Below are 26,752 nucleotides of genomic sequence, written 5' to 3' on the forward strand. Positions count from 1 at the left end.
GGAAATATGAAGAACTCTCTGTAACGAGAGCTAGACTCACAAGGATACCGTATGAATGTTTCCGGCTTAAATTAATTAACTTTTGTTCAGAATACTTTGTATTAGATGAAAAAAATAATATTATGAAATGTGTAGAATTATTGTTGTGGTGCATGTTTAGATACTCGGTAAAAAATCATAATGAAGCCAAAATCATGTTAAATATAAGCACAAACTAAAAAAAATTACTTCTGTCCACCATAATTTTGAAACCATAATTTTCTAGCGTATATTCAAACATCCACATCGTCCAATTCAAGTGGCTCTGCTTTTACCAATGTTTGGTCTATCAAATATGTTTTATTTAGTTTAGTGCAGCTGGTATGCTCCTCAACTCTGTTGTCCTACTCAAAGATGAAGACCCCAAACCATCAATCCACACATGACGCCAAAAACCAATTATTTAGACTCTCACGTGACATGCATCTAACAGTCCAACTTTCTTTCTCTCTCAGTCTCTACTGAAAAGTGACCAGAAAAAATAACATTTATATAAGCCACACTATTTACCTTTATAAAATGTGATGATGCTCTTCTCTTTTTTATGTACTAATTCTAATGCTTTTCAAATCTGCTCTGTTTCTTTCGGATTCTTTTGGTAAGTACTAACCTATGCATACTATATATTATCAAAACCTGAGAAATCTAAGCCAAATCATATTGTAACATTTCCTGCAGAACCAAAAGCAGAGTTTGAGCTTCAAGTTGGGAACCAAGCATGTCGTTGGAGAACTTCTTCAACATATTTGGTGCAACAAGTAAGTCCTAATCAATATTTACAAGTGCATGAACCATTTCCTCACATGATTTACTCTATGGAAGTTGAATAAATCTTTGAAAGATGAAAGAATCATTTTACTGGAAAAAATAAGATCCCATAAGAAGTAAATCATACTTGTACTTGAACCAAAAGCAGTTTGTTTTTGAAGTTCTTGGTAACTCAGAATGCATTAAGAGATTCTAAGATTAGAGAAAAATCTGTTGGAGTATCCATTGTGCAGCCTTCAAGCATCACTGAATAACACTGGTCAATTTCAGCAATGATATTCACAATTACACACAATTGAATGATACAGAGCTATTCAGTGTAGGAAATTACTTCATTTAGATTTCTTCTATTGAGAAAAGTTATATATGTGCTTGTTACATGTAGTTGTGGGCTTGTGAGCCTTCAGTATTTCTTAAAACAATAATCATAATTAGAGTCTATTTGGATGCGGAGCAAAGAGGCTTATTTAGTGTGATTTTTTTGTAAAGAAGCTCCAACACAAATATAATATCTTTATATTCTTTGTGATTATTATATTATTCGTTATTCCACTTAGTGCATTCCTAATAGGTTCCACAAATTGGAAATCAATGGGTTTCTGATATTGAAGTGACAAACATGTTGTAGCTGTCAGCAACTCCGTACGTTGTCTTCGTGTGTGGATTATTGATCAAATTTTTACTCATATGCACTAATTTCCAATTATATAATTCTACATGTCATGGACCAATTTCGTTGGAAAAATCGAAATTGCATTCCTTTGGCATCCTGGAAAGTTAGAATAAAACAAAAGCTAATGGGGAATTTGAAGTTGATGTGATACCACTTTTTTAGAGTAGATAGGTCACTTTATATCTTTACAAAATTTGAGATTGATTTCTCATGTGGGTCGGAACTTACCCGACAAAGAATTTCGCTACCTTAGAACTAATATAGTTATGGCTGTCGTTCACCATGGTTCGGTCGCCGGCTCCCCTGTGTTAAATATATTTTGAAAAAATTTATAAGGTGATTTGTTTGAAATTTTTAAAATTAGATCAATGTTGAGTTGATTATACTGTCATCTTTCAAGATAGCTATGTAGTGTTTACTCCATTTTTTCACTTTTGATTTGGTTTTGTTTGTTGTGTGTGTAGTATTCACTCTGACAGCTGTGCACTGTGATTACTTAGCGGTGATACCAAAACTATCTCATTATTTTGTTTTTTTACTTTTTAAAACTACTAAGTTAAGTAACTCAAGTTGATGAGAGGTTAAACATGAGTTAAAGAAAAGGACAGAAATCAATTCAAAAGTTAAATTTGGAGAAATTTCTTTTCATCGTCCATTGGAAATTAATTACGTGTGATTGATTTCAATTATAACAGGCAGTTTGCAATATTAAAAATGATATGTGATACAATCATACACGAGTCTGTGTCTACTTAAGCTATTTTAAATGATTTTTTAAGATTGGTGTTTTGATTAGTTTATTATTTGTTTGTTCCTGTGTCTGATCTGCACATAGATAAATTGTGTATGTGTTTCAATCATTTTCATTATATTCTAAACAGCTCTTATTTGTATTGTCATCCATAGTTAATGTAATTCGTTTTTCTTATTTTTAACCAATTCAAATTCTTCTCTAATTTACATTTTTTTAATTTCTATATATAGCATCAACAATTATATTTATGTATTAACTACTATAATTCAAAGAAAATACAAAATGCAGTTGTATGAGAAGCCAAACCAGAAAAAAACAAAGAACAAAGGAGTGGTTCTCCTAGATTTAGGGTACTAACCCATTTTCAAGATTATGCCACCTACCCCTTTAACTCTTATGATTAAGCAACCAAACCATTATTTTCATGATTTTAGCCACTAACAATAAACAAACTTACATAATTGAAAACATTATATTAGAAAAACTAAATTGAAAACTCAATCAGCTGGAGTTAGTGCTTACACGGTGAAGCTAAAATCACAGTGGACAGTCTTAAATGTCCTAAAAAAACTAAGGAAAGTTACTTCTATTCATCGTGATTTTGACTCATTGTGATTTCCCACTGTATATCTAAGCATGCTGTTAGTTGCTTCGCGGTCCTGAAGCACATAATTAACAAGATGGTCTTTTGAAATTGTTTTCATGTATAATGTTCACTTTACTTTTGCCATTTAGTGTGACTTGGTTAGGATGCAGAATTTAATTTGGGTTTGGTTTAACTAGAAGTTATAATTCAAATCCCTAATCATTTGAATACTGTACTAACATGTTTCATATAGATATAAACGAGGGATGAAATGGAGGATTAAAGGAAATGACATCCTTTTTCACCTCCATCGACTGATTTATTAATTCAACTAACTACTTATAATCCATTTTAATTAAATTTAACATTATTATTAACTTTTACTTGAACTACATACCATGTATCATGTATCTTGATGACTTTGACATCACTAGTGGTTTAACTTTGACAGAGCTCAGAAGTCTGCTTTGGACTGCATGGCCACCACTAGACTCAACATGCTTGTTGGAGCATGTAACTCTACCTGTGGAACTTGGGTTCTTTATGATCTTGCTAGTCCAATTCCTAAGAAAATGTATGAACCTGATCAGAAAGCAAAGCAAGGTCTTAGATCATGCCACAGAGATGCGTCCAACTGCAAGAAAATTCGGTTTGGCTTTCAAACTCAGCTTTGTTTGCACAACTTTCTTGTTGGCTGTTCGCATCTTCATGCTGATACGAATGCTCGATCACGAGGCTCAGTGTACCTCTAAACTCCAGGCTTTTTCATCAGAGATAATTCAAGTGTTATCATGGGCAATTAGTCTAATAGCAATGTGCAAGATAACAAAATCAGACACTCATTTCCCTTGGATTCTAAGGGCTTGGTGGCTTTTCAGTTTCCTTTTGTGCATTACCAGCACAGTGCTTCATGCACATTCCATTTTCACCAACCAGGGTCAGATTGGTGTACGAGAATATGCAGATTTCTTTGGATTGATGGCTTCTACATGCCTTCTAGTTATTTCAACAAGAGGGAAGACAGGCATTGTCATAACAACCGCCGCAAATGGTATATCAGAACCACTTCTGGGAGAGAAAACACTGAAACAGAAACATTCTGAGTTTCAAGGTGAATCTCCATATGGAAAAGCTACTGTTCTGCAACTCATTAACTTCTCCTGGCTCAATCCTTTGTTTGCAGTAGGGTACAAGAGACCCCTTGAACTGAATGACATTCCTGAAGTTGACATCAAGGACTCTGCTGAGTTTCTAACCTGCTCCTTTGATGAGAAGATTAGACAAGTTAAGGAGAGAGATGGGACTTCTAACCCATCTATCTACAAGGCAATCTACTTATTTGCTAGGAAGAAAGCAGCAACCAATGCGTTTTTCGCAGTGGTGAGTGCTGCAGCATCATATGTTGGTCCATACTTGATCACTGACTTTGTGGATTTCCTAGGCGAAAAGGGAAACCGGGGGTTGAAGAGTGGGTATCTTCTGTCACTAGCCTTCTTGTGTGCCAAAATGATTGAGACCATAGCTCAGAGGCAATGGATTTTTGGCGCCCGGCAGTTAGGCCTTCGCCTCAGAGCTGCATTGATATCTCATTTGTATAAGAAGGGCTTGCATCTATCAAGCAGATCGCGCCAAAGTCACACAGGCGGCGAGATAATGAATTATATGAGTGTAGATGTTCAGAGAATTACAGATTTTGTTTGGTATGTGAATGTAATATGGATGCTGCCTGTACAAATTTCTTTAGCTGTCTTCATTTTGCATACAAATCTTGGATTAGGTTCATTGGCTGCACTAGCAGCTACACTGGCAGTGATGGCTCTGAACATACCTCTTACAAAAATACAGAAAAGATACCAAACGAAGATCATGGAGGCCAAGGACAACAGGATGAAAGCCACTTCAGAGGTTCTCAGAAACATGAAGACTTTGAAACTTCAAGCATGGGATAGTCAATTTTTTCAAAGGATAGAAGCATTGAGGCAAATAGAGTATAGCTGGTTATTGAAGTCATTAAGGCAAGCAGCATTTGCTGCTTTTATCTTCTGGGGATCACCCACATTCATTTCTGTGATAACCTTTTGGGCATGCATGTTCCTGGGGATTGAACTCACAGCTGGAAGGGTCTTATCAGCATTCGCCACATTTCGAATGTTGCAGGATCCTATATTTAGTTTACCTGATTTGCTCAATGTGATTGCTCAAGGGAAAGTTTCAGTTGATAGGATTGCTTCTTTCCTCCGGAAGGAAGAAATCCAACGTGATGTAATCGAACTTGTCGCGAAGGACAAAACAGAATTTGACATAGTTATTGATAAAGGGAGATTCAGCTGGGATCCTGAGATGACTAGTCCAACCATTGATGGAATAGAATTGAAAGTTAAGAGAGGAATGAAGGTGGCAATTTGCGGAACTGTAGGCTCAGGAAAGTCTAGTCTTCTCTCAGGGATTTTGGGAGAGATCTATAAACAATCTGGGACAGTGAAGATTAGTGGAACAAAAGCTTATGTTCCACAATCAGCGTGGATACTAACTGGAAATATCAGGGACAACATTACCTTTGGAAAAGAGTACAATGATGAAAAATATGAGAAAACTGTGGAAGCATGTGCACTGAAAAAGGACTTTGAGCTATTCTCAGGTGGTGACCTTACAGAGATTGGAGAAAGAGGGATTAACATGAGTGGAGGACAGAAGCAAAGGATACAGATAGCTAGAGCAGTTTACCAGGATGCTGACATATATCTTTTTGATGACCCTTTCAGTGCTGTTGATGCTCATACCGGCACCCACCTCTTTAAGGTCAGATATTTTATTTTTTTTACTTAAAATTATATAATTATTTCATGGTCTGACCGTCTGAGGATAGATTTTAGAGAAATTTGCTTCACTAATTTGTTCCACATGTTTCCTACAGGAGTGTCTTATGGGGATTCTCAAAGAGAAAACTATACTTTTTGTTACGCACCAAGTTGAGTTTCTTCCAGCAGCAGACCTCATTCTGGTAAATGCAGTGTGAAAGTTTGGTTCTATAGTTATTTAGTCATTGAAGAGGACATTAAATTATTCTATTTAAGACATTAAAATCTGTTAAGTTGCTTTTACTGTTTAGGGGAGCCATTACATTCCTTAATCTTGATTTACATTTTCCATTTTTATCATGCTTATGTATAGTGAATGAGTAGGACTGAAGCAATGTAACATTGTGTTATACTGTATCTCAACTGACCCAAATGAAAACTAGGTGATGCAAAATGGAAGGATAGCACAAGCTGGAACCTTTGAAGAACTTCTTAAGCAAAATATAGGTTTTGAGGTTTTAGTTGGTGCTCACAGCAAAGCTCTAGAGTCAATTCTTATGGTTGAAAATTCAAGTAGAACAAAATTAAGTCCAATAGCTGAAGGGGAATCCAACACCAACTCTAGCTCAAGTCTTAAACTCGAGCATACACAGCATGATGACTCGGTGCAAGATAATCTTCTTCCAGATAGCAAAGGCAATGTTGGAAAATTGGTGCAAGAAGAAGAAAGAGAAACAGGAAGCATATCAAAAGAAGTTTACTGGTCTTATTTGACCACAGTTAAAAGGGGAATCCTGGTTCCACTCATACTATTGGCACAGTCTTCATTCCAAATATTTCAGATTGCAAGTAATTATTGGATGGCCTGGGTTTGTCCCACAACAACTGATGCCAAACCTATTTATGAGATGAATTTCATACTACTTATTTATATGCTGCTATCTGTTGCTGGTTCATTCTGTGTTCTGGCGCGAGCCATGTTGGTGTTAAATGCTGGACTTTGGACAGCACAGACGTTTTTCACCAAAATGTTGCATAATATCCTCCGAGCCCCCATGGCGTTTTTTGATTCCACCCCAACTGGAAGAATCTTGAACAGGGTAAGCACTCATGACTGCTCTTAATGTTCATTATTACTTTTGAAGACCCACATTGATTAGAGATATGGCCAAAGCCAAATTAGTCTTTATAAAGGGTAGAGCAACCCTCACCTATGAGCTAGCTAACTTTAGGGGTAGAGTTAGGCCTAATCCAAATTCTGATAATTATTACCACTATAGTATTTCTTAACTCAATCACCACATAAAAATGTAATAAAGGGATTACAAGGGAATAGGCTAATGGGTTCATTGTAGTGTGACAGAAAATAGTGCCAGAGTTCATCAGATCTATGTGGAGAAAAAAATTACTATTTCTAATGTAGATTCCAAATAAAATAGAAAAGGTAATGATTCTAATACCTGAAAGATTTCATTTCAGGCCTCTACAGATCAGAGTGTGCTAGACTTGGAAATGGCAAACAAAATAGGATGGTGTGCTTTCTCAATAATACAAATTCTGGGCACTATTGCAGTGATGTCTCAGGTGGCATGGCAAGTGTTTGTCATCTTCATTCCTGTAACTGGAGTCTGCATCTGGTATCAAGTATGTGATCCTTTTTCCTGTTTGATATATTCATGATGAACATAAAACAAGTGAGACTTATTCCTAATTTCGAAATTCATGCAAGATATGATATGATTTCTCCAGTTCATGTAATACACAAGTACAGTCAAGTTAGTAATGTAACAAAGTTAAAACAAAGAGATTGAATATTGCCAGATATGTGAAGAATATATTCAAATTTTATATCTAGCATTTGAAGCAGATATAAGAGACAATACTCGTCTTAAAATAATAGGTAGAAAGGATTATATTTAAGTTATTTGTGTTCTTACTATGATTTCATTTTCTTTCTCATTGTTTTTCTCCACCATTTCTCTATGTTATCCTAACAAGAACTGAATGATGTTTTTTTCAGCGATATTATACGCCAACAGCAAGAGAATTGGCTCGGTTAGCACAGATACAAATTACTCCAATTCTCCACCATTTTTCAGAATCTTTAGCAGGAGCAGCATCAATACGAGCTTTTGATCAAGAACATCGTTTCGTATACACAAATCTTGGCCTTGTGGATGGCTTTTCAAAGCCATGGTTTCACAATGTGTCTGCAATGGAATGGCTTTCTTTCAGATTGAATTTACTTTCAAATTTTGTTTTTGCCTTCTCACTGGTCATGCTAGTGAGCCTCCCTGAAGGAATTATCAATCCAAGTAAGTGCCTACCCGTCTTTAGTTGGAAACAGAAACAATTAATTATAGTCAAGAATAATTATATTCTTTAATGTCATCAAACATCCATGTATTTTGCAAACATACAAAGTTATTCTCAGATAATGCACCTTTTACCTTTTTCTGCAATCTATTTGTTACAGGCATTGCAGGGTTGGCTGTAACATATGGAATCAATCTAAATGTCTTGCAAGCTTCAGTTATATGGAACATATGCAATGCAGAAAACAAGATGATATCAGTTGAAAGAATTCTTCAGTATACACATATAGCAAGTGAAGCACCTCTTGTGATTGAAGACTGCAAGCCACCAAGCAACTGGCCAGAAACTGGAACAATATGTTTCAAAAATTTGCAGGTTCGCGATAGCAAGAATACAAATAATAACATATTTCTTTCAATTACATGAGTTTCTAAGTCCAGAAGCATTTTCTTATATTTCTTCTACTATCCGCAATAAAATGTTTGACAGATACGTTATGCTGAACATCTCCCATCTGTGTTGAAAAACATCACTTGCACATTTCCTGGAAGAAAGAAAATCGGTGTTGTAGGACGCACCGGAAGTGGAAAATCTACCCTCATTCAGGCTATTTTCAGGATTGTTGAACCCAGAGAAGGAAACATTATCATTGACAATGTGGACATATGCGAGATAGGCCTACATGACTTAAGGTCAAAGCTAAGCATTATCCCACAAGACCCAGCCTTGTTTGAAGGCACAGTTAGAGGAAACCTGGACCCATTGGAGCAATACTCTGACATTGAAGTGTGGGAGGTAAATATTGTAATCAAATAGCTAGATAAAAAATATGAAAATGAAGTTTAATACACATACAAGCACGCCAGTGCGCAAACACACTTATTTAGTTTGCTATTTGTAGAGTAGGTAGAATTTTGTTGCCCTTTTATTCTCTCAAGATTAAAAAGATTATTATCATCAGCCAAATGATTTTTTCGTTTTCAGGCTCTTGATAAATGTCAGCTAGGACACCTAGTGAGGGCCAAGGAAGGGAAGCTGGACTCCCCAGGTTAAATTCATCAGCTTTGAACTTTGCATTGTTTGTTAAGCTTTTGACAATGATGATTACTAAATTGAAATGCTTATTCAGTTGTTGAAAATGGTGATAACTGGAGTGCCGGACAAAGGCAACTATTTTGCCTTGGAAGAGCCCTGCTGAAGAAAAGTAGCATACTAGTACTGGATGAAGCAACAGCCTCCGTGGATTCTGCAACTGATGGTGTGATACAGGATATCATCAGTGAAGAGTTCAAAGATCGAACTGTGGTCACCATAGCTCATCGAATCCACACAGTAATTGATAGCGATTTGGTTTTGGTTCTCAGTGATGGTAAGTACACATGGGGAGTGTATTAAGCGAAAATATAAGATGACAAGAGTAAATGTTGACTATTTAATCTTGCATGGATTGATTATCATGATTAACTCTTCATTTGGGTGAATATTCCACACCCAAATGAAGTCACAAACACATCATGCACACTAACACCAACATATTGACATAATGCATACATGAAAATGGAACTAGGACTTGATATACAAGAATGCCAAATAAATTGCTTAACACATAGCTTTACTTTGCAGGGAGAGTAGCGGAGTTTGACGAACCATCAAAGTTACTTGAAAGAGAAGATTCCTTCTTCTTCAAACTTATAAAGGAGTATTCAAGCAGATCACATAGCTTCAACAGCTTGGCAACTCAACATGTCCAGAGCAGGGAATGATTCAAAGAATATGTGTATATATTAATGTGTTATATGTACACCAGAGTTCCAGATTGGTACTTGTTGGAACAGAAAGGCTCCAAACTGTTCCAACTGCAGCTTCATAAAACAACCTGGGATACATATAATGGAGCTTCTGGTCCCATGTGAGGTGACATTGTTGTTGTACTTTTCCCCTGTATAAAAGCAAATCCTCAAATGGCTCTTCATTGAATGTATATGAAATTTGGAGACCCCCATAGCTAGTTAGTTAGTCAAAGATAATTAGTTAGAGAGAGGGGGGATAAGAAGAGGATATAAATAATAGAAGGAAAATGTATGTGAATGTGAGATTATTCATTCAAGGAAGAATTGGGTGGGGTATTTGGAGATCCTCAAAGTTCTGTGATATTGGTTTATCTATCCCCATTTTTTTATGATAAAATACCATTGTGACATTCAAATGAATTGAATGAATGCATGTTTGAATCTACAAGTCCAGAATAAAATCATAGGCATGAGGTTACAAATCTATATACTTTAGAAAAGAGGAAGGTTGTGAGCCCCACCTCCATGATTTGGCACTCCAATAATGGCTCTCACCCACCTCCCCTCTTTACTTGACAAGTGTCACCGTCTTATTGTTTTGGACTAATATAGTATAAGCCCATTTTGATTTCAGTTTTTTTATGGAGGCCCATTATTCAAAGTCATTCAAGTTTTTGAAACTGAATTTTCATTATGTTTTTAAAACGGATATTTTTTTGTATAAACCATTTATTAGGAGCAAAAAATTCCATTATAGGTTTTTAAAACATTCCTTATTTAAAATCTCCAACAATTTTGTGGTTATGGATTTTTAAAAGAAATGGAGGAATTAATTCAATTAGCTCTATTTTTAACAATTTTTTCGTTTTTTTTAATTTGAAATAAATCAAGCAAAGATCAAAATTTGAAAAAAAATGTATTAATTCAGATTTTTTTATAAAATATAAAAACCACGAAAATTGGTGTTTAATTAAGGAAAAAAAAGTCAGGCCATTCATTAAAAAGGTTTAACTCAAATTGCAAAAAAATAGTGTTAATTTTGCTTAAAAAAAGTCAAGAATTAAAATGGTGTTAATTTTGTTGAGGAAGTCACGGTTGAATTTCATTCAAGCATTAACACCATGTTAATGTTGTTTGCAAAACAAGTCAAACCTAATGAACTTAGTGTTATTTACCATCAAGGTTGCTCGACGATTTTAACATATTAATTAATTTCCTATTTAACTGTATTAAGACCATGTTAATTATATATCCTATTTTCATATAATAGGAAATTATGATGAGTAATTCACGTGCAGCCTTCAAATTTGGTCCATATTAATTAATTTTTATACAGAACATTGAGCTGAAATCTCACACATGCAGAATTTGATTCCAAGTTTGTGTAAAACAAAAAATCAACAATATGGGTTCCTAGGAAAAGAGGCCTTTCTCTTGGTCGATTGCAATTTATTGCTCCTGGAATGGGAGAAAATTACTACATGCGGGTTTTATTAACTAGGCAAAAAGATTGTGACAGTTTTAAAAGCATAAGAACTGTTAAGGGTGTTGTTTATCCCACATTCTGCGATGCATGCGAAGCGATGGGATTAATGGAGGATGACCGAGAGTATGTTGATGGAATTTCAATTGCAAGTGAACTTGGTTCCGGATCTCAGCTAAGGAAATTATTTACTAGAATGCTGATGACAAACTTGATTTCCAGGCCACAAGAAGTTTGGAGAAAGTCTTGGACTCTTTTAAGTGATGGGATTTTATATGACAGAAGAAAAGCACTCAACATTCCAGGTATTTCATCAAATTAATTTTTTGGACACAATTAGTAATATTTACTTTTTTCTCCCTTATGAATTAGTATGCGTTTATTTTTTCACATGTATAATTGTCCATGGCTATTACTATTTATTTCCATATGTTAATTGAACCCAACAGTATTTACCGTATTTTAGAAAGTACGCCACAACCTAAGAGATTGGACAACTACCATATCATAATTATATACCATATCTATTTTCTAATTTTTATAGAGATATTTTGTTCTTATACTCAAATTAACCTATAATTAGTTTTCCCAATAGAAAAAAACAAAGATTCACCTACAAATCTCACTGTTATTTGTTGCAGGTTAAAAAAAAATCAGAAAAAATCTATATCAGAGCTTCTATTGTCTAAATAAATGTGTCAAGTTTTTTTTTTAAAGTTTTATACCTGAGTATCACGTTAAAAATAATACAATTTTTTTAAAAAATATTCCAAATTTGACATTATCAAAATATGACGAGTCTTATTAGAAGGAAAAATTTAAGTTGTGTAAATGCATTTTCTTTCTCAAAAAGAAAAAATTAAAACTCAATATTTCTCATTTAATTTAATTTTCTTATTTAATTTATTTTCCTTATTTCATTTAATTTCCTTCAGATCTTCGTATAGAGGATGAAGAATTACATAACTTATGTATGATTGAGATTGAAAAAATATTGCAAGGCAATGAAAGGTCACTCAAGGAATTTCCATGTTTACCATACCCTAAATTTTCAGAAATTCATAATTTTGAAGATAGATTCGTTGCAGATGAGTTGAAATATAATAGGGCTGAAATGGTAAAGATTCATGATGAATTGGTCAGTTCTCTTACTTCAGAGCAAGAGATTTTTATAAGAATGTTTTGGATGATGTTTTGTCTGATAACAGTTGATTCTTTTTTCTATATGGTTTTGGAGGAACTGGAAAAACATTTGTTTGGAATATATTATATGCTGCTTTGCGTTCAAGGGGCCTTATCGTCTTAAATGTCGCATCTCGCGGAATTGCATCTCTATTGTTACTTGGAGATAGAACTGTTCATTCAAGGTTTTCTATTCCTATTTCAATAAATGAGATATCAACTTGTAATCTTCGTCAAGGTTCCCCAAAAGCTCAATTATTGAAAAAAGCAAGCCTAATTATTTGGGATGAGACACCTATGTTAAACAAACATTGCTTTGAAGCTTTAGACAGATCTCTAAATGACATTATGAAGACTCAGTCTACCCATGGTTATGACATTCCATTCGGAGGTAAAGTTGTGGTACTGGGAGACGACTTTAGACAAATACTTCCAGTTATTTCTAAAGGAAGCCGTTCTGAAATTGTCGGTTCAGCTATCAATTCTTCATATCTGTGGAAGCATTGCAAGGTAATGAAGTTGACTGTTAATATGAGATTGCAAAATGCTACATCAACTTCTACAGCAGCAGAAATAAAAAAGTTTGCAGATTGGTTGCTTCAAGTGGGAGATGGTACAGTTAAAACGATTGATGAGGAAAAAACACTTATTGAGATTCCTCCAGATCTTCTTATTGAACAGTGTAAGGAACCGTTGCTTGAATTAGTTAATTTTGCATATCCGAAACTTGCACATAATTTGCAAAAAAGTTCATTCTTTCAAGAAAGAGCGATCCTTGCACCAACACTTGAAAGTTTAGAGGAAATCAACAACTTTACGTTAGCAATGATTTCTGGTGATGAAACATAATATTTGAGCTGTGATACTCCGTGCAAGTCAGGCAAAGATTCAGGTGACAATGCGGAATGATTTACATCTGAATTCTTAAATGATTTCAAATGCTCTGAAATACCAAACCATGCAATTAAATTGAAAGTTGGTGTCCCTATCATGCTCATTCGAAACATAGACCAAGCTGTAGGGTTGTGTAATAGCACTCGAATGATAGTCAACGCATTGACTAAATATATAATTGTTGCTACTGTTTTAAATGGAAACAAGATGGGTGAAACAACATTTATTCCAAGGATGGGCTTTACTCCATCTAATTCTGACATTCCATTCAAATTTCAGCGCAGACAATTCTCTGTTACTTTATGTTTTGTGATGACTATAAATAAAAGTCAGGGCCAATCTTTATCTCATGTTAGACTGTATTTGCCAAGGCATGTCTTTACTCACGGGCAGCTATATGTTGCACTTTCTAGAGTTAAATCTAGAAAAATGTTGAAGATGCTCATCATTGATGACGAAGGAGTTGTATCTAACACTACACGCAACGTAGTGTATCAAGAAGTCTTCGATAATATTTGACATGTAAGTGCTGATTTATCTTACAATTAATTTGAATTTAAATTTTAGAAATAGGAAAACTGATATGATTATTCTCTTTATTGTTGGTAGCATAAAAATATAACAAGCAACTTGAAATTATACACTGTTTATATTTGTATTGGTTACTGATTTTTACACTTATAATTTGTTTTTTTCCTTTCTAGGTTCTATAGCTCAAATATGCTTATTGACAACAAGCTCGATTATGAAGTTTATATCATTAATCATGGACTACAATTTTGAATAAGGGTTCATGTTGCTGTCATTGTTATGTTTATCTTATTTTAATTTCAATGTAATGCATTACTTAAAAAGTTGTTTTTTATTACTATTCAAGTGTTGACATAGTTAGGTATCTACAACCTCATCAAATTAATCTATTTACTGTGCTATATTCATCTACATGTTTGTAACATATGTTCGGTTTCATATCTTTTATACTTATTGAAAAGAGCCTAAACTAAGTTAAAACACATTACTACTGATTCATCTTTACAATAAATTTAATCGCCGTGCAACGCACGGGTAAAGAACACTAGTAGGTAGATAAATCGATAATCTACAAATACATAAAGATTTTAAGATAGTAGTTCACAACGAGCACCTCACAAAGCATCCAGAGGAGCTAGGGATGGAAGAGAGGCCAGCACCACCGCCACATCGCGGAGGAAGAAAAGCTACTCTGATGACCCTTTTCAGTACCTCTTGACTTTTACAGTATTCTATATAAATACCATATGTTAATGACAAATTAACTTTAATCCTTAATTTACACAACTTAAATTAGGAATTTTAATATATTGGTCATTAATACAATATTAAATAGGAAATAAGAATAATAAAGAACATCTCTCCTTAAATTCATACCGGTGATCAAAGAAGCATTAATTTACTAATAGAAACAAGTGATGAGGACGAGTAATGGTTTTAGTGAAGAAACTTATAAGAAGTTGCGACAAGACATGAGGAAAATAGATAACATGATTATCTAGAGCCTCACGAATAGAGTGACAATCCACTTCATATGCTTAGCGTGCTCATTAAAAAACGAGTTGATACCAGAGAGACGTAGCATCCATTTAGGGGATTCAAGTTCAGCCAATAAATTATGGAGTCAAGTTATTTCATAACAATTGTATAGATAGCTCGATATTTAGACGTAATGGATGACTTGGAAAATTAGGCCTGATTTTTTTTTCTTCCAAGAAATTAGGACATGATCAAGAAACATACACCAATTTGTATAACCCTTGGAGTTTCTGGACAACCCGCGCAATCTGTATCACTAGAGGCAAGAAAAGTAACATATGTAATTGTCCAAAAAAGCCCTGATGAGAAGTTTCTTTCAAATAATATATGATGCAACGAATAACAATCAAAGAGAAGATGACAAAGAGTGCAAAAATTGGCTAAGTGGTTGCCTTTACAAGAAAATATTCAGACGTGTAATAGTCAAATAGTTAAGAACTACCCACCAATTGACAATATAATAAAGGGCCAGGAAAATGATCACCTCAACATGATGGTTTTGGCACTAACTTTGAGGGAAGTATCCACATGGGCAATAAACTGAAGATCAATTAAAGAAACTAACTCCTTGATATGCATGTGCTAATTGAGAAAGATACATTTGGAGTAAGAAAAACTAATAACTCACCAACTCTTTTCTTGCAGTGCGACACTTGGATGCATGAGGTTCTTATAATTTTTCTGTATTATATCCTTTATATAGATTAAAAAAAATTTAATGAACACTAAACCAATGCAAATCATTATCAGACACTCATTTTTATGACGGTTTTTAACCGCCACAAAGTGTACTAGCAATAAAAAACCGCAGAAAAATGAGGTGTTCAAGAGTGGCTCGGAGTATTTGGTATTTTTGTATTATTGCTGATATAGATTGGTTCAAATTGCCATTTGCACATGGTTGGCATGTGAGAGGCTTCTTTCAGTCTTTCATATGAAGATGCATATACCTAATTGATAAGACGCGATCAATATAATTGACCAAAAAAAAAACACATGATTATTAACACATGGTGAAAAATAAAGCCGTGATGGATTTTTTTATTGTCAATTAAAATCTGTGCAAAATATTGGTCATCTTTTGAGCGGAAATAATCTATGAACCCACAGATTTAGCCAACTTTTACAGCGCTTAAAACCGCTGCTATTTCCTTTATTTTTTACGTAACTTGTAGGCAATTATTTTCTAGTTGTTAACATTACACGTTTCACTAAGCTGATCGTGAGTAAGTTGATTGTGAGTCTGTTTGCTTTACCTATTCTTAATGAGAAAATAACTTATTTCAAAATAAAAAACAGCAAAAAGAACTTTAACAAATATTTAGTGTTTGTTTATATCTGAAAAGCGATTAATTTCTATGCACCGACGGTGTAAATAAATTTTACACCATCATTCAATAACATCCCTTCATTTTTTTATCTCAAAATTAATTTTAAATTTAATAATATCTGAAATAGAAAATGGAAGATTGTGATTGAATGATGGTGTAAAACTTTTTACACCGTCGGTACATATAAATTAATCTCATCTGGAAAATCATACCCAGAAAAATATTTAGTGTTTGTTTATACTTCGATTACAAACATCAAATCATAAATGTTAAATTTAGTTTGCATTTTTGTTTAGGCCAGCATAAACTATGCATACTTTTGATTTTGAATAGAATGTTCCCTTTGAATACACTAGGACAATCAATAAAGTGGCAGTAATATAGTTTACACAATTCATTACTCTTCATGCAGTATGATTCACCATTTCTAGTTTCTACTTCAAAACTGTACGTACTCAAGAAAAAAGAACAGCATAGAGGCACAGTTTTCCGTTGTTAATTTCACATATACCTATGATAGTATTTTACACGTACAAAAAACTCCATGAAACATCTCTCTAGAAGAAGGTATTCTTCAAGTAAAGCTTTTGCTTTAAATCGCTTTTACAATCTGTCACTTGTTACCGCAGCGTCATAAGCTGTAACCACCATAACATGGATACAAATTGTTCAATCAATGCCCAAGCTGGAATAAGGTTCAATTCCACCCTGACAAAGATAAAAGAAAAAGGGGAAAAAAAGAGAACAGTTGCAAGATAAATCTATTTTTGTCACTACTCCATCCCATAATAAACAAAACTAGAAAAAATTCTAGCTCAAGTGAAAATAAAAAGTTCAATGAAAATAAAAAGGGGTAACATACCACTTGATAAATGGAAGTCAAATTAAAGCGCCAGGCATGCAATTAAATAACAATTTATTGATCAATTGAAAGAATCAATTCCTTACTGCACACTCAATGTTTTCCAATTAAGTTATTTGAAAAAATTGATTTATATATGGATGCAATCAGTGGTCTCAATTGTACTCAGACATTTTGAACTTTTTCTATAAGCAGAATGAAAAATAACCAACTAATTTTACTGAAATATGCTACTCACTGAGCAGTCATCATGAACACGCCATATAGTCTCTCCCAGAAGGTTGGCCACTGATAGGACAGTTAGTTGGGGGAAATAGTTCTGTTCCGCCACTGGAATTGTATTTGTAATGATAACTTCTTGAAACAAACCGCTTGACAACCTCTCTATAGCAGGAGGACTGCAAAGGCAAGAATGATGCACAAGTCATGAGTAAGACAAATATGTATTAACCATCATTGCAACCGGATCAGAATGTAGGAAGAAAATGTGTTCATTCTCAAAACAATAGTTCATACAGCAAGAACTAGTGCCTACTGCCTACTGATTTCTTTTCCCTTAAATATGCTAAAATAATGAACAGAGAGCTGAATTAAAACTTCACAGAGAAAAATCTGATTGCAATTGGCTTCAGTAGCAGATTCACCATAATTGACGTGGTTAAAGTGCCTCAGTGCAAACCAAAGTTGAAATAAATTATTACAGAATTTAAAGCCCAATGTATACCTGAAAACAGCATGAGTAGTGCATGCATAGACTTCTCTAGCACCTTCTTGATGCAATAGAGCTGCACCTTTGCTAATAGTTCCTATAAAAAGTCAATTAATTAGGACATTGATTTTTTTTTCAAGTGCTATGTTCCCCCACTTAGCTAGTAATACAGAAACAAAATAACAACCAAGCCTTTTTCCAACTAGGTGGTGTCTAGTCATGCGTCAGTCTAGCCATAATGTTATGTCATGCATTGAGTTAGATTATTTTACAGATTGATTATTTACTTTTAAATATCACTTGATTATTTCACTTAATTTTCTCCTCCTCATCATGTACAAGAGTTTGGGCATAGACTTTTAAATATCACTTGATTATTTCACTTAGTTGTTAGTTTGGGCCTGAATTAATAGGCCATTCTAACTGTTAGTTAGGTTGTTGAAACAATTGTTAGTTAGCATTCCTATAAGAAGAATGAGGAAGTTGTTAGGGACGTTATCTGGAAAGTAATTAAGTTGTGGGAGAGTACTAGCCTCTTGAATGCCAGCACCTTGTATACCCATTTTCAGTCTTTTTCCATAAGAGGACATTTCTTTCCTCTCAGTTTCTGGTCCAATTCTATCATAAGTTCTAATTATCAGAGGATGAGGACCTAATTAATTTAGATTTGCATATTAACAAAAAATCAAATATTATACACTGTTCTGTTGTAAGTAACTTTGACAGTTAAGGAGTTAAGAACTCAAAAATAGCACCAATAAGAAAGATATGTATGTAAAGTATATTTTTTTTTTATCAGAAGTGATTGAAGACCAAGCAAAAGAGACCAACAACTTTACTTCTTAAACATAAAACTGTCTCTTTGTTGAAGTAAATAAAGATTCCTTTTTAACCTATAATCATACAGTTTGCCAGTTTTTCTACACCATATATCATCACTTCGTGTATGATTAAGCAGAAATGCTGTACTATTTACCAAGAAAAAAAATTGAAACCAATTGAGAGAGAGAGAGAGAGAGACATAACATGCGAGTTTTGAGGTTGAGGCACTAATCTAACTGAATATAGGGTCAGAGACAAACTACCATTATTGCACTAGCACATTAAGAGTTTTACACATGAACTCACCAGCAGTATCAATCATGTCATCTACCATAACTGCTACCTTTCCCTTCACATCACCTATCAAATTCATCACCTGAAATGTGAGATTCACCCAATCAGATAGCAAAAGGTGCTTCATTTATGACTATAAATATAAAATGCTTTATATTAAGGGAACAACTGTGCTCAATGGTCACCCCTCAGTGGTCATAGACTAGTTTTAACTCCCAAATCAGAGTTACCTGACCAACCATATAAACAATGGGCTATCCCTGTTAGTAGTTTAGACTAGTTTGAACACCCAAATCAGAGTTACCAGACCAACCATATAAACAATGAGCTATCCTTCTAGACTAGTTTTAACACCCAAATCAGAGTTCCATATAAACAATGAGCAATCCTTGTTACCAATTTGGATTATACATTTTATACTGCAGAACCATTATGGTAATCAAATTAGGTTGAACCATCCCTAACCCTGCTGGCAACTAATCTAAATCAGGATATCTAAACTCAAACTTAAGAAGAGCAGAGATCATACCTCAGCAACATTATGCCCATGACGCCTTTTATCAACAATAGCTAAAGGAGCATCAGATAATTTTTTGGCGAAAGCACGTGCTCTAGCAACACCACCAACATCTGGTGAGACAACTACCAAATCATCTGAACAAATAGTCTTGCTGGCAAGGTAATCAAGTATAACAGGCTGGTAGTGACAAAAAAAGAGTAAATGATTAATCACTGAACCAAATTACACTGACAGTTTCAATGTAAGAACTTCTGCAAAATTCATAAAAATATAATTCAACGCAAACTGTATAAATCATTAGGAGATCTCAAATATTGTTACAGAAAATGGCAGGTACCATTTGTAATGCTAAATCATATATTATCGTATATAGAGAATTTAGGCTAGGCCTAACTCTACCCCAAAAGTCCAAAACCTTGTATTGTCGTAACCTTTACAAAGACTTTTCAGCCATATCTCTAGTCAACGTGACCCTAACACACCCCTCACACCCAGGACTAGACATCTCGACCATGGAGATTACAAAAATAATAAATTTATGAAAATGCTCTCACACCCATCATATCTATAGGGGCAGATTACCAAAATCCTTTGAGAATATCAATTTGTTAACCGTATAATTAACAAATCCGTCTTTTCAAGAGACATCCAAGTTTAGACTTTAATGAATATCTTGTAGACATGATATTGCAGAAGAAGCCAGACAATTCTCATTACCACCACTAATCACAATCATCATCAAATAGCATCAAGATCAACACTTATTTACGAGAAATGCTAACAACACACTCTTTTGCAGTAAATTATTACAAATAGATAACATATCACATGTTTGTTTATGTTTAATAGAACACATATGCTTTTTAATTTTCCACGCTAGTTTACACTAGTGACACACCCAAGTACTGTTTTCCGTTACCTGTCCATACACATGATCAACTGGAATATCAAAGTAGCCCATGGACTGCCCAGAATGGAGGTCACAAGCAAGAACACGATTTGCACCTGCTTCAGTAATCAAATTTGCTACAAGCTTGGCAGCAATGGATTCACGCCCTTGAGTCTGCAAGAGTAGTTGCAGATCATATTTAATCTAAACTAAACTAGAATGTCAGATATTTTCAGTTAATATCATCAACATTGGCTGTGAAATAACTTTTATGTAGCAATGTGCAAGTAACATTAGGTAGCAACTTTTAGGGCTAAAAATTTATGTTGTTAATGACTTCAATATCATCCATCATCTTTATATCCAAACTATGATACGCAGATATCCAAAGCAAGAGTTGCTTGTACATCCTTATTACATGTATGTCTTACACTGTCATACTGATACTCATTGGAATGTATTTTGTAAACTTTTTCCCTTATTGTGGTTCTGGAAGATACAGTCACAAGTGTATATTTTGCGTAATTTCTCATCAACTATCAAAGGAAAGTGTTATGTATAAGTCTTCACCAAATAAGTTAAGCTTTTGGGAGAGTTCGTGATTGACAGAAAGAGTCAAAGAAAATAATGCCAAGGGAGGTGGTTATCAGTGCAGATGCTACCAAATGCAATAATTAAGACAATGTGTCATATTCAAGGGATAAATAGCTTCACAGATGATTATGTAGCATGTAATAAGTTTTACATATTCAAATCTCTCTTAAATATTGTTATGTAATATGTTCTATCTTCTCAATCTTAACTGCATCCTATGTTTTCGGGGAAAATGGCACTGGTTTGCAGATAATTGTATCCATATGGGCCACATATGTGCAAAATAGTAGCAAAATCACAATACGCATGTAACACAAGAAAAATATGGTGGAATTTGAAGAAGCATAAAATGTCATCACAATCACAAGTAACAAAAATATAATGAATATGTAATCAAACTGACAAGCAGACCTTTCTATCAGCTCTAGCATATCCAAAATAGGGAATGACTGCTGTAATATTTTTGGCTGAAGCTCTCCTGCAGGCATCGATCATTATTAGCAGCTCCATAAGATTTTCATTGGCAGGAGGACATGTGGGCTGCACAAGAAACACATCACAACCTCTGACACTTTCTTGCAGCTGAACGTATATCTCACCATCAGCAAAACGTTTTATCTTTATTTTTCCAAGCTCCAGTCCCATGTAGCATGCAATTTCCTATTTAAGTAAAAGTTAATCAGACATTTCAGTAAATAATTAAAGGCTACTTGGTGCATAATATAAGATTTCAGATATTAGTCAACACTTAACAATCAAAGTATGTTCAAAAAGTACAATATGCTTTCCATAAGGACCAAAACATTATTTCCTCTTTGTATAAAAAAAAGAGAAATGAAAATGAAATGGAAAATATGCTGTTTTGCTTATTTTTCGGATTTCATTTTCAGATGATATGTTTTCACCAATATTTTCAGAAAGGAAAGCTCCAGGTACATGTAGCAACCAATATCCTATTAAAGTACATGACTACATACAAATCAGACATTTCACTTACAATACATCACTAGTAGTTTTACACAGACGTCTAATCATATCTAACCATCGTGGCTTTTTAGTTCTTTTAAAGAGTTTGATAACTATACCCTAATAGTGTAACACAATCATCCAATTAGAATTCACAATTTTTCCACATTATAACTCAATTCAATTAAAATTGATAATGAATAAAAAAGGAAAATGTAGAAATGTGATTGAATCTCTGTAAACTGTAAAACTAATCAGACTGCAAGTGAGTGCATATTAATTAAACTCTCTCTTAATTCTAATTTAATTACGATGTGATAAATAGTAAAACATAATTAGATGTATTATACTGTCAGCATATTATATTTGAGCTTATCATATAGCATAAGCGATTATTCAAGTGTTTAGAAGAGCTTATGTAAATAGCTTATAACCTAGTATAATTTATATTTTCATAAGTTCTTCATATCAGCTAATGAATAACATTTATAACCTATTTTAAGCTCATTTCGACAAATTTCTCAAATTAGCTTATGAATAATCGCTTATACACTTAATTAAGCTCATCTCATTTGTGCTTTCATTAGATATCAAACCATTAGCCTACAATCAAAATTGAACAAGTAAAAGCGAGTGATGAAACACGAATTGAGGATTGACCTGAGCAAGAGCAGGGTTAGCGGTACCGGAAAATATTCGAAGGCGAGTGTCATTTCCGTTAACCAGATCCTGGATGCGCGCGTTTGGCGCCACCAAGAAGCTAGGAATCGCACTTCCGCCGCTGCTAACAGCAAACTCAGCCGGACTTGGCCTCCCATTGTCAAGCCTCACCGCTCCGATTACCTTACATTTCTGCAATCGCAATTCACATACAGTATCAAACAATCAAACAAAACAAACACAGTTCGCTTTTCAAAAGCAAAATCGGGAAGGGGAAGGTGGGTGACTTACGACGCCGTTTCGGAGTGAGATGCGAGGGGAAGAGAGGAATGGAGTGATGTGAGAGAAGGAGGAGGAAGAAGAAGAAGTGATGGTGAAAGAGGAGTGAAGTAGCGTAGACATCGCGATTCTCGTGAGTGAGAGCGGTTATGAGAAATTCAGTTCAGAGTTCAGACTATAGGATTATGACACTTTTTCAGAGTTCATAGACTAACAGATTACTACAATTGCGTGTTTTCGGATATATTCTAATAATAGTAATCATAAATAATCTTCAACCATTTTTCATCCACAAGACTCTTTCCTAAGACCCGAATTATAAAAAAACCCCACCACTCTCTCAACCCTACCTTATTTCTTTATGTTATTGATTTGCTTTACTAATTTTGTTTTACTTTGTTTTTGTTCACAGATATGGGTAGAACTCGTGGTAGCAGACGTCGCTATGCACTCGCCCCCATTGAAGATTGTTGGGTTCCGACCGCCTCAGCATTAAGAAGCGTGGTGGTGTTCGGGTGGACCATGAGGAGGAGGACGAATATGAAGGGGACTTGGAACCGGAGCAATAATAACAAGTATGAGGATGATGACGATTATGGAGGTCATGATGATGTTATAGTGCATGGCGGGCAACAGGGTGGTGGCGGTGGACACGGTGAGGATGTCCGGGAGTAGCAGCAGCTCCTACGGCAACAGAAGCTGCAATTTGATGAGGCTTACAAACACTTGACTTCATTCCCAAGTGGTCTGAGGGATTTGTCTTTGTTGCAGAGCTATGACACTCACATTGTTGGGCGGGTGCAGAACTCTTATATTAGACCACAACAGATTGTTGACAGGGGAAGTGTTGAAGGTGTACAATATTGGGAGGAAGTTTTATGGGAAAGGATATGGAGACCCTTACATCGTTGCGGTGGTTCAAAGGTCGGGTCTTGCCCCTCTTGTGGACTGCAACTTCGCATGATTGGCAAGGGACTAATTTATGCATTTGTTGAGAGGTGGCATCTAGAGACATCATGTTTCCGTATGTCATTTGGTGAGATGAAGATCACCCTAGATGACGTATCATCTATACGGCATCCCCATCCGAGGGAACTTCTTCACACTTCCTGATGCAGATTTAGATGACTATGTGATGGCGTTGGTTGAGCATTTAGATGTGACTAGCACAAAGGTATTGGCGGAGACTTAGAAGTGTAGGGGCAAGGTTGTAAGCTTTTCTTGGATGAAGGTGGTTAAAAGAAACATTAAAGATAAAAGACTTGAACTCGTTGTTAAGGCATTCATGCTACGCTTCGTGGGCATGACCTTATTCACTGACAAGTACAGGATCCATATAGATGTTCGCTATCTATCCCTGTTTAAGGACCTCACGAGGGTGGGCTCATATGCACGGGGTGCAGCAGACTTGGCCTATTTGTACGACCATCTCTATGATGCTAGTCGGAGGAGATTATGCACTATGGGAGGCTATATATACAGAAAGGGAACCAACATTGAAACATCCAGCAAATAAAGACATGTCATATAAATAACTAAAATACAAAAAGAGGATTGTATAGCCAGGTCTAAGAAAAGCTTGGCCTATTTTCTTCTTTTGTTTGCTATCAACAAAAGAAGAAAATAAACTGGAAATTTTCTCAGGAGAAAAAAAAAATCAATTAACAAGATTCTTTTCACCGACAAAAGTACCCCAGCCAATAGTGAGTATATGTTACTTTGGGTAACCTGAAAGAATAACCACAATCCACATGGTATTAATTAAGATAAACAAGCATAGGAATATAAAATTCTCAAATTCCTCACCCCAATAATCTGCCAAACCTAGTGATTCAGGATGGATAAACAAGGACCATTGTCCATTAATCTAAACTCTTTCCAAAAACTGATTTAGCACCCAAAGAGTATAAAACATATCTAATACTTGTAAGATTGAACATCAAGAAAGCTCATTTCACCCCATGAGTTCACAAACTACATAACACTAATGTCATCGAACATGTAGTGGTAATGCACAACCTAAAATAACTTTTAGTCTCTACATTTGTTAACTCTAACAGGCCCAACTTAAGGTTACTAGAGCTTTTTTGGCAATGCCACATAGGCGCCGTCGTGACACATAAGCCCGGTGATCAGCGCCACCCTTCCTGCAGGCCCAATCAGGACAATTTCCCATAGTCTGAGGGCCTATTTTGGAAGTTACGTCGGCAATGAACAAAAATCAAACATCGCTCATAGTTCAAGGACCAAAAACGTATTTAACCCAAAATAAAAACTCTAACGGGCTCAACTCAAAGTTACTAGGTTTAAATATGTTTATGTCCCCCTAAAATAGCGAAATATTGAATTTAGTCCCTCTATAATTTTTTCGTTGATTTTAGTCACTCTAAAATAATGAATTCTTGATTATTCCCTCAATCCATTTTCGTGGCATTTTATGGCAATTTAAACAGCCACTAACACATTTTGTTACGGTTAAAAACCGTCACTAGGGTACATAAACCGCAACAAAATGCCACGAAAATGGATGGAGGGACCAAAATCAATAATTAACAATTTTAGGGGTCTAAAATCAATGAAAAAATTAAAAGAGGACTAAAATCAATATTATGCTATTTTAGGGGACCAAAAACATAGCTATCCCAAGTTACTATCACTATTAAGTGTTAAATATGTTTTTCCCCATAAATAGTGAATTATTGTATTTGGTTTATGTAATTTTTTAGTTGATTTTACTCCCTCTAAAATAATGAATTATTGACTTTGGTCCCTTCATCATTTTTGTTGCATTTTGTAGCGACTTAAATTGTCACTAATATATTTTGTTGTGGTTTAAAAACTGTCATTAATGCTCAAAGGCCTGCACAAAATGTGTTAGTGGCGGTTTCAATCGCCCGAAATGTCACGAAAATGAATAGAGATACCAAAATCAATGAAAAAATTAGGCTTAATACATCATAAGGCCCCTGTAATTGTAAAGAGAATCAAATCCAGGGCCTAGAAAATTTTTGCATCAAATTGGGTCCCTAGAAAAAAAAATTTAATTCAATTTAGGCCAAAGTGTGCCAGCCCTCAATATTGTCCCAGTCATCAATACCACGTGACTTTTATTATTATTTTTTGATTAAAAAAATAACTTTTAATTCCAACTCAATTAAATAATCAGAAAAAAAAATTAAAAACTTAATAAAAACCTAATCTAATAATCTCTTAACTAAATAATCTAATAATCTAAATAATAAACTAATCTAATAATACATAAACCCAGAAACACATAATCAATTTCCAGCAACATCTTGAAGAAACCCAGCAAAATCTTGATCCAACAACAAATGCTACATGTAAGGAGAAAACATGCTACTGGCAGTAGCAACAAATTCAAAGGGTTGAAATTCAACAACACTTTTATGCCTGCAACCAGATTAGTGAACCAAACCTCCTCACCCAAACCCTCCTCCACCTGCAACAAGATCTGTGAGCCCCACCCCCACCTGCAACCAGATCAGTGAACCCCAACCCCACCCCACCCCCATTTGCAACCAAATCTGAGGACCCACTTCCGATAACGTGTTGCTGGTTCTGATCTTCATCGCGGTGGCGTTGTATCTGGTGAACCGGAACAAGGGTTTAATCCAGAGAAGCGTTTCGGTTCTGAAGCATTTGTGGGAGCAGGCTCGATTCTGCAAAATGTGAAGCTCCTTCTCCGCGTGGCTAGTGGTGGCGCTCGTCATCTCTATGCTTCTCTCTCTCAGGAACCCCAAATCCACACCAAACGAAAATCAGAACAGGATTTGGGTGGGTATGGTGGCGGTGGGGTTGAGGTTGAGGTTGGGGTTAGGGGTCGGGTTGAGGTTGAGGTTGCAGGTGGGGAGGTGAGGTTGCGGGTGGGGTGGGGGTTGAGGTTGAGGTTGGGTTGCGGGCGAGGATGCAGGGTAGGGTGGGGAATTGGATGATGATGATGAGTTTTTTTTCCC

General features: G+C 35.1%; 3 protein-coding genes across 4 annotated transcripts; 2 read left to right on the plus strand and 1 right to left on the minus strand.

The window, feature by feature from the left end:
• Positions 1–489: 489 nt before the first annotated feature.
• Positions 490–10,172, plus strand: LOC130748700 (putative ABC transporter C family member 15). The gene is made up of 12 exons (XM_057601942.1): positions 490–637; positions 718–797; positions 3,272–5,619; positions 5,735–5,821; positions 6,062–6,718; positions 7,098–7,262; positions 7,639–7,933; positions 8,095–8,309; positions 8,424–8,729; positions 8,919–8,982; positions 9,064–9,303; positions 9,558–10,172. Exons 2-12 carry the CDS (start codon positions 758–760, stop codon positions 9,695–9,697), a joined length of 4,557 nt encoding a protein of 1,518 aa, XP_057457925.1. The 5' UTR covers positions 490–637; positions 718–757; the 3' UTR covers positions 9,698–10,172.
• A 1,135-nt stretch (positions 10,173–11,307) lies between these two features.
• On the plus strand, positions 11,308–13,238 carry LOC130743532 (uncharacterized). Its single transcript, XM_057595780.1, has 2 exons — positions 11,308–11,512; positions 12,445–13,238. The coding sequence occupies exons 1-2, from the start codon at positions 11,308–11,310 to the stop codon at positions 13,236–13,238; spliced, it is 999 nt and encodes a 332-aa protein (XP_057451763.1).
• Positions 13,239–16,525: 3,287 nt separating this feature from the next.
• On the minus strand, positions 16,526–22,996 carry LOC130748197 (ribose-phosphate pyrophosphokinase 1). 2 transcript variants are annotated; one of them, XM_057601366.1, is made up of 9 exons: positions 22,791–22,996; positions 22,500–22,691; positions 21,285–21,533; positions 20,310–20,453; positions 19,400–19,567; positions 18,883–18,952; positions 17,770–17,851; positions 17,284–17,443; positions 16,526–16,821 (listed from the first exon to the last, which is right to left on the minus strand). In XM_057601366.1, exons 1-9 carry the CDS (start codon positions 22,899–22,901, stop codon positions 16,804–16,806), a joined length of 1,194 nt encoding a protein of 397 aa, XP_057457349.1. In that variant the 5' UTR covers positions 22,902–22,996; the 3' UTR covers positions 16,526–16,803. The 2 variants fall into 2 exon arrangements, with proteins under 2 accessions (XP_057457349.1, XP_057457348.1); XM_057601365.1 differs by having other exon boundaries at positions 16,526–16,891.
• Between the last annotated feature and the right edge of the window lie 3,756 nt (positions 22,997–26,752).

Source organism: Lotus japonicus, chromosome 3, assembly GCF_012489685.1.
Source record: "Lotus japonicus ecotype B-129 chromosome 3, LjGifu_v1.2".
NCBI classification, from domain to species: Eukaryota; Viridiplantae; Streptophyta; class Magnoliopsida; order Fabales; family Fabaceae; genus Lotus; species Lotus japonicus.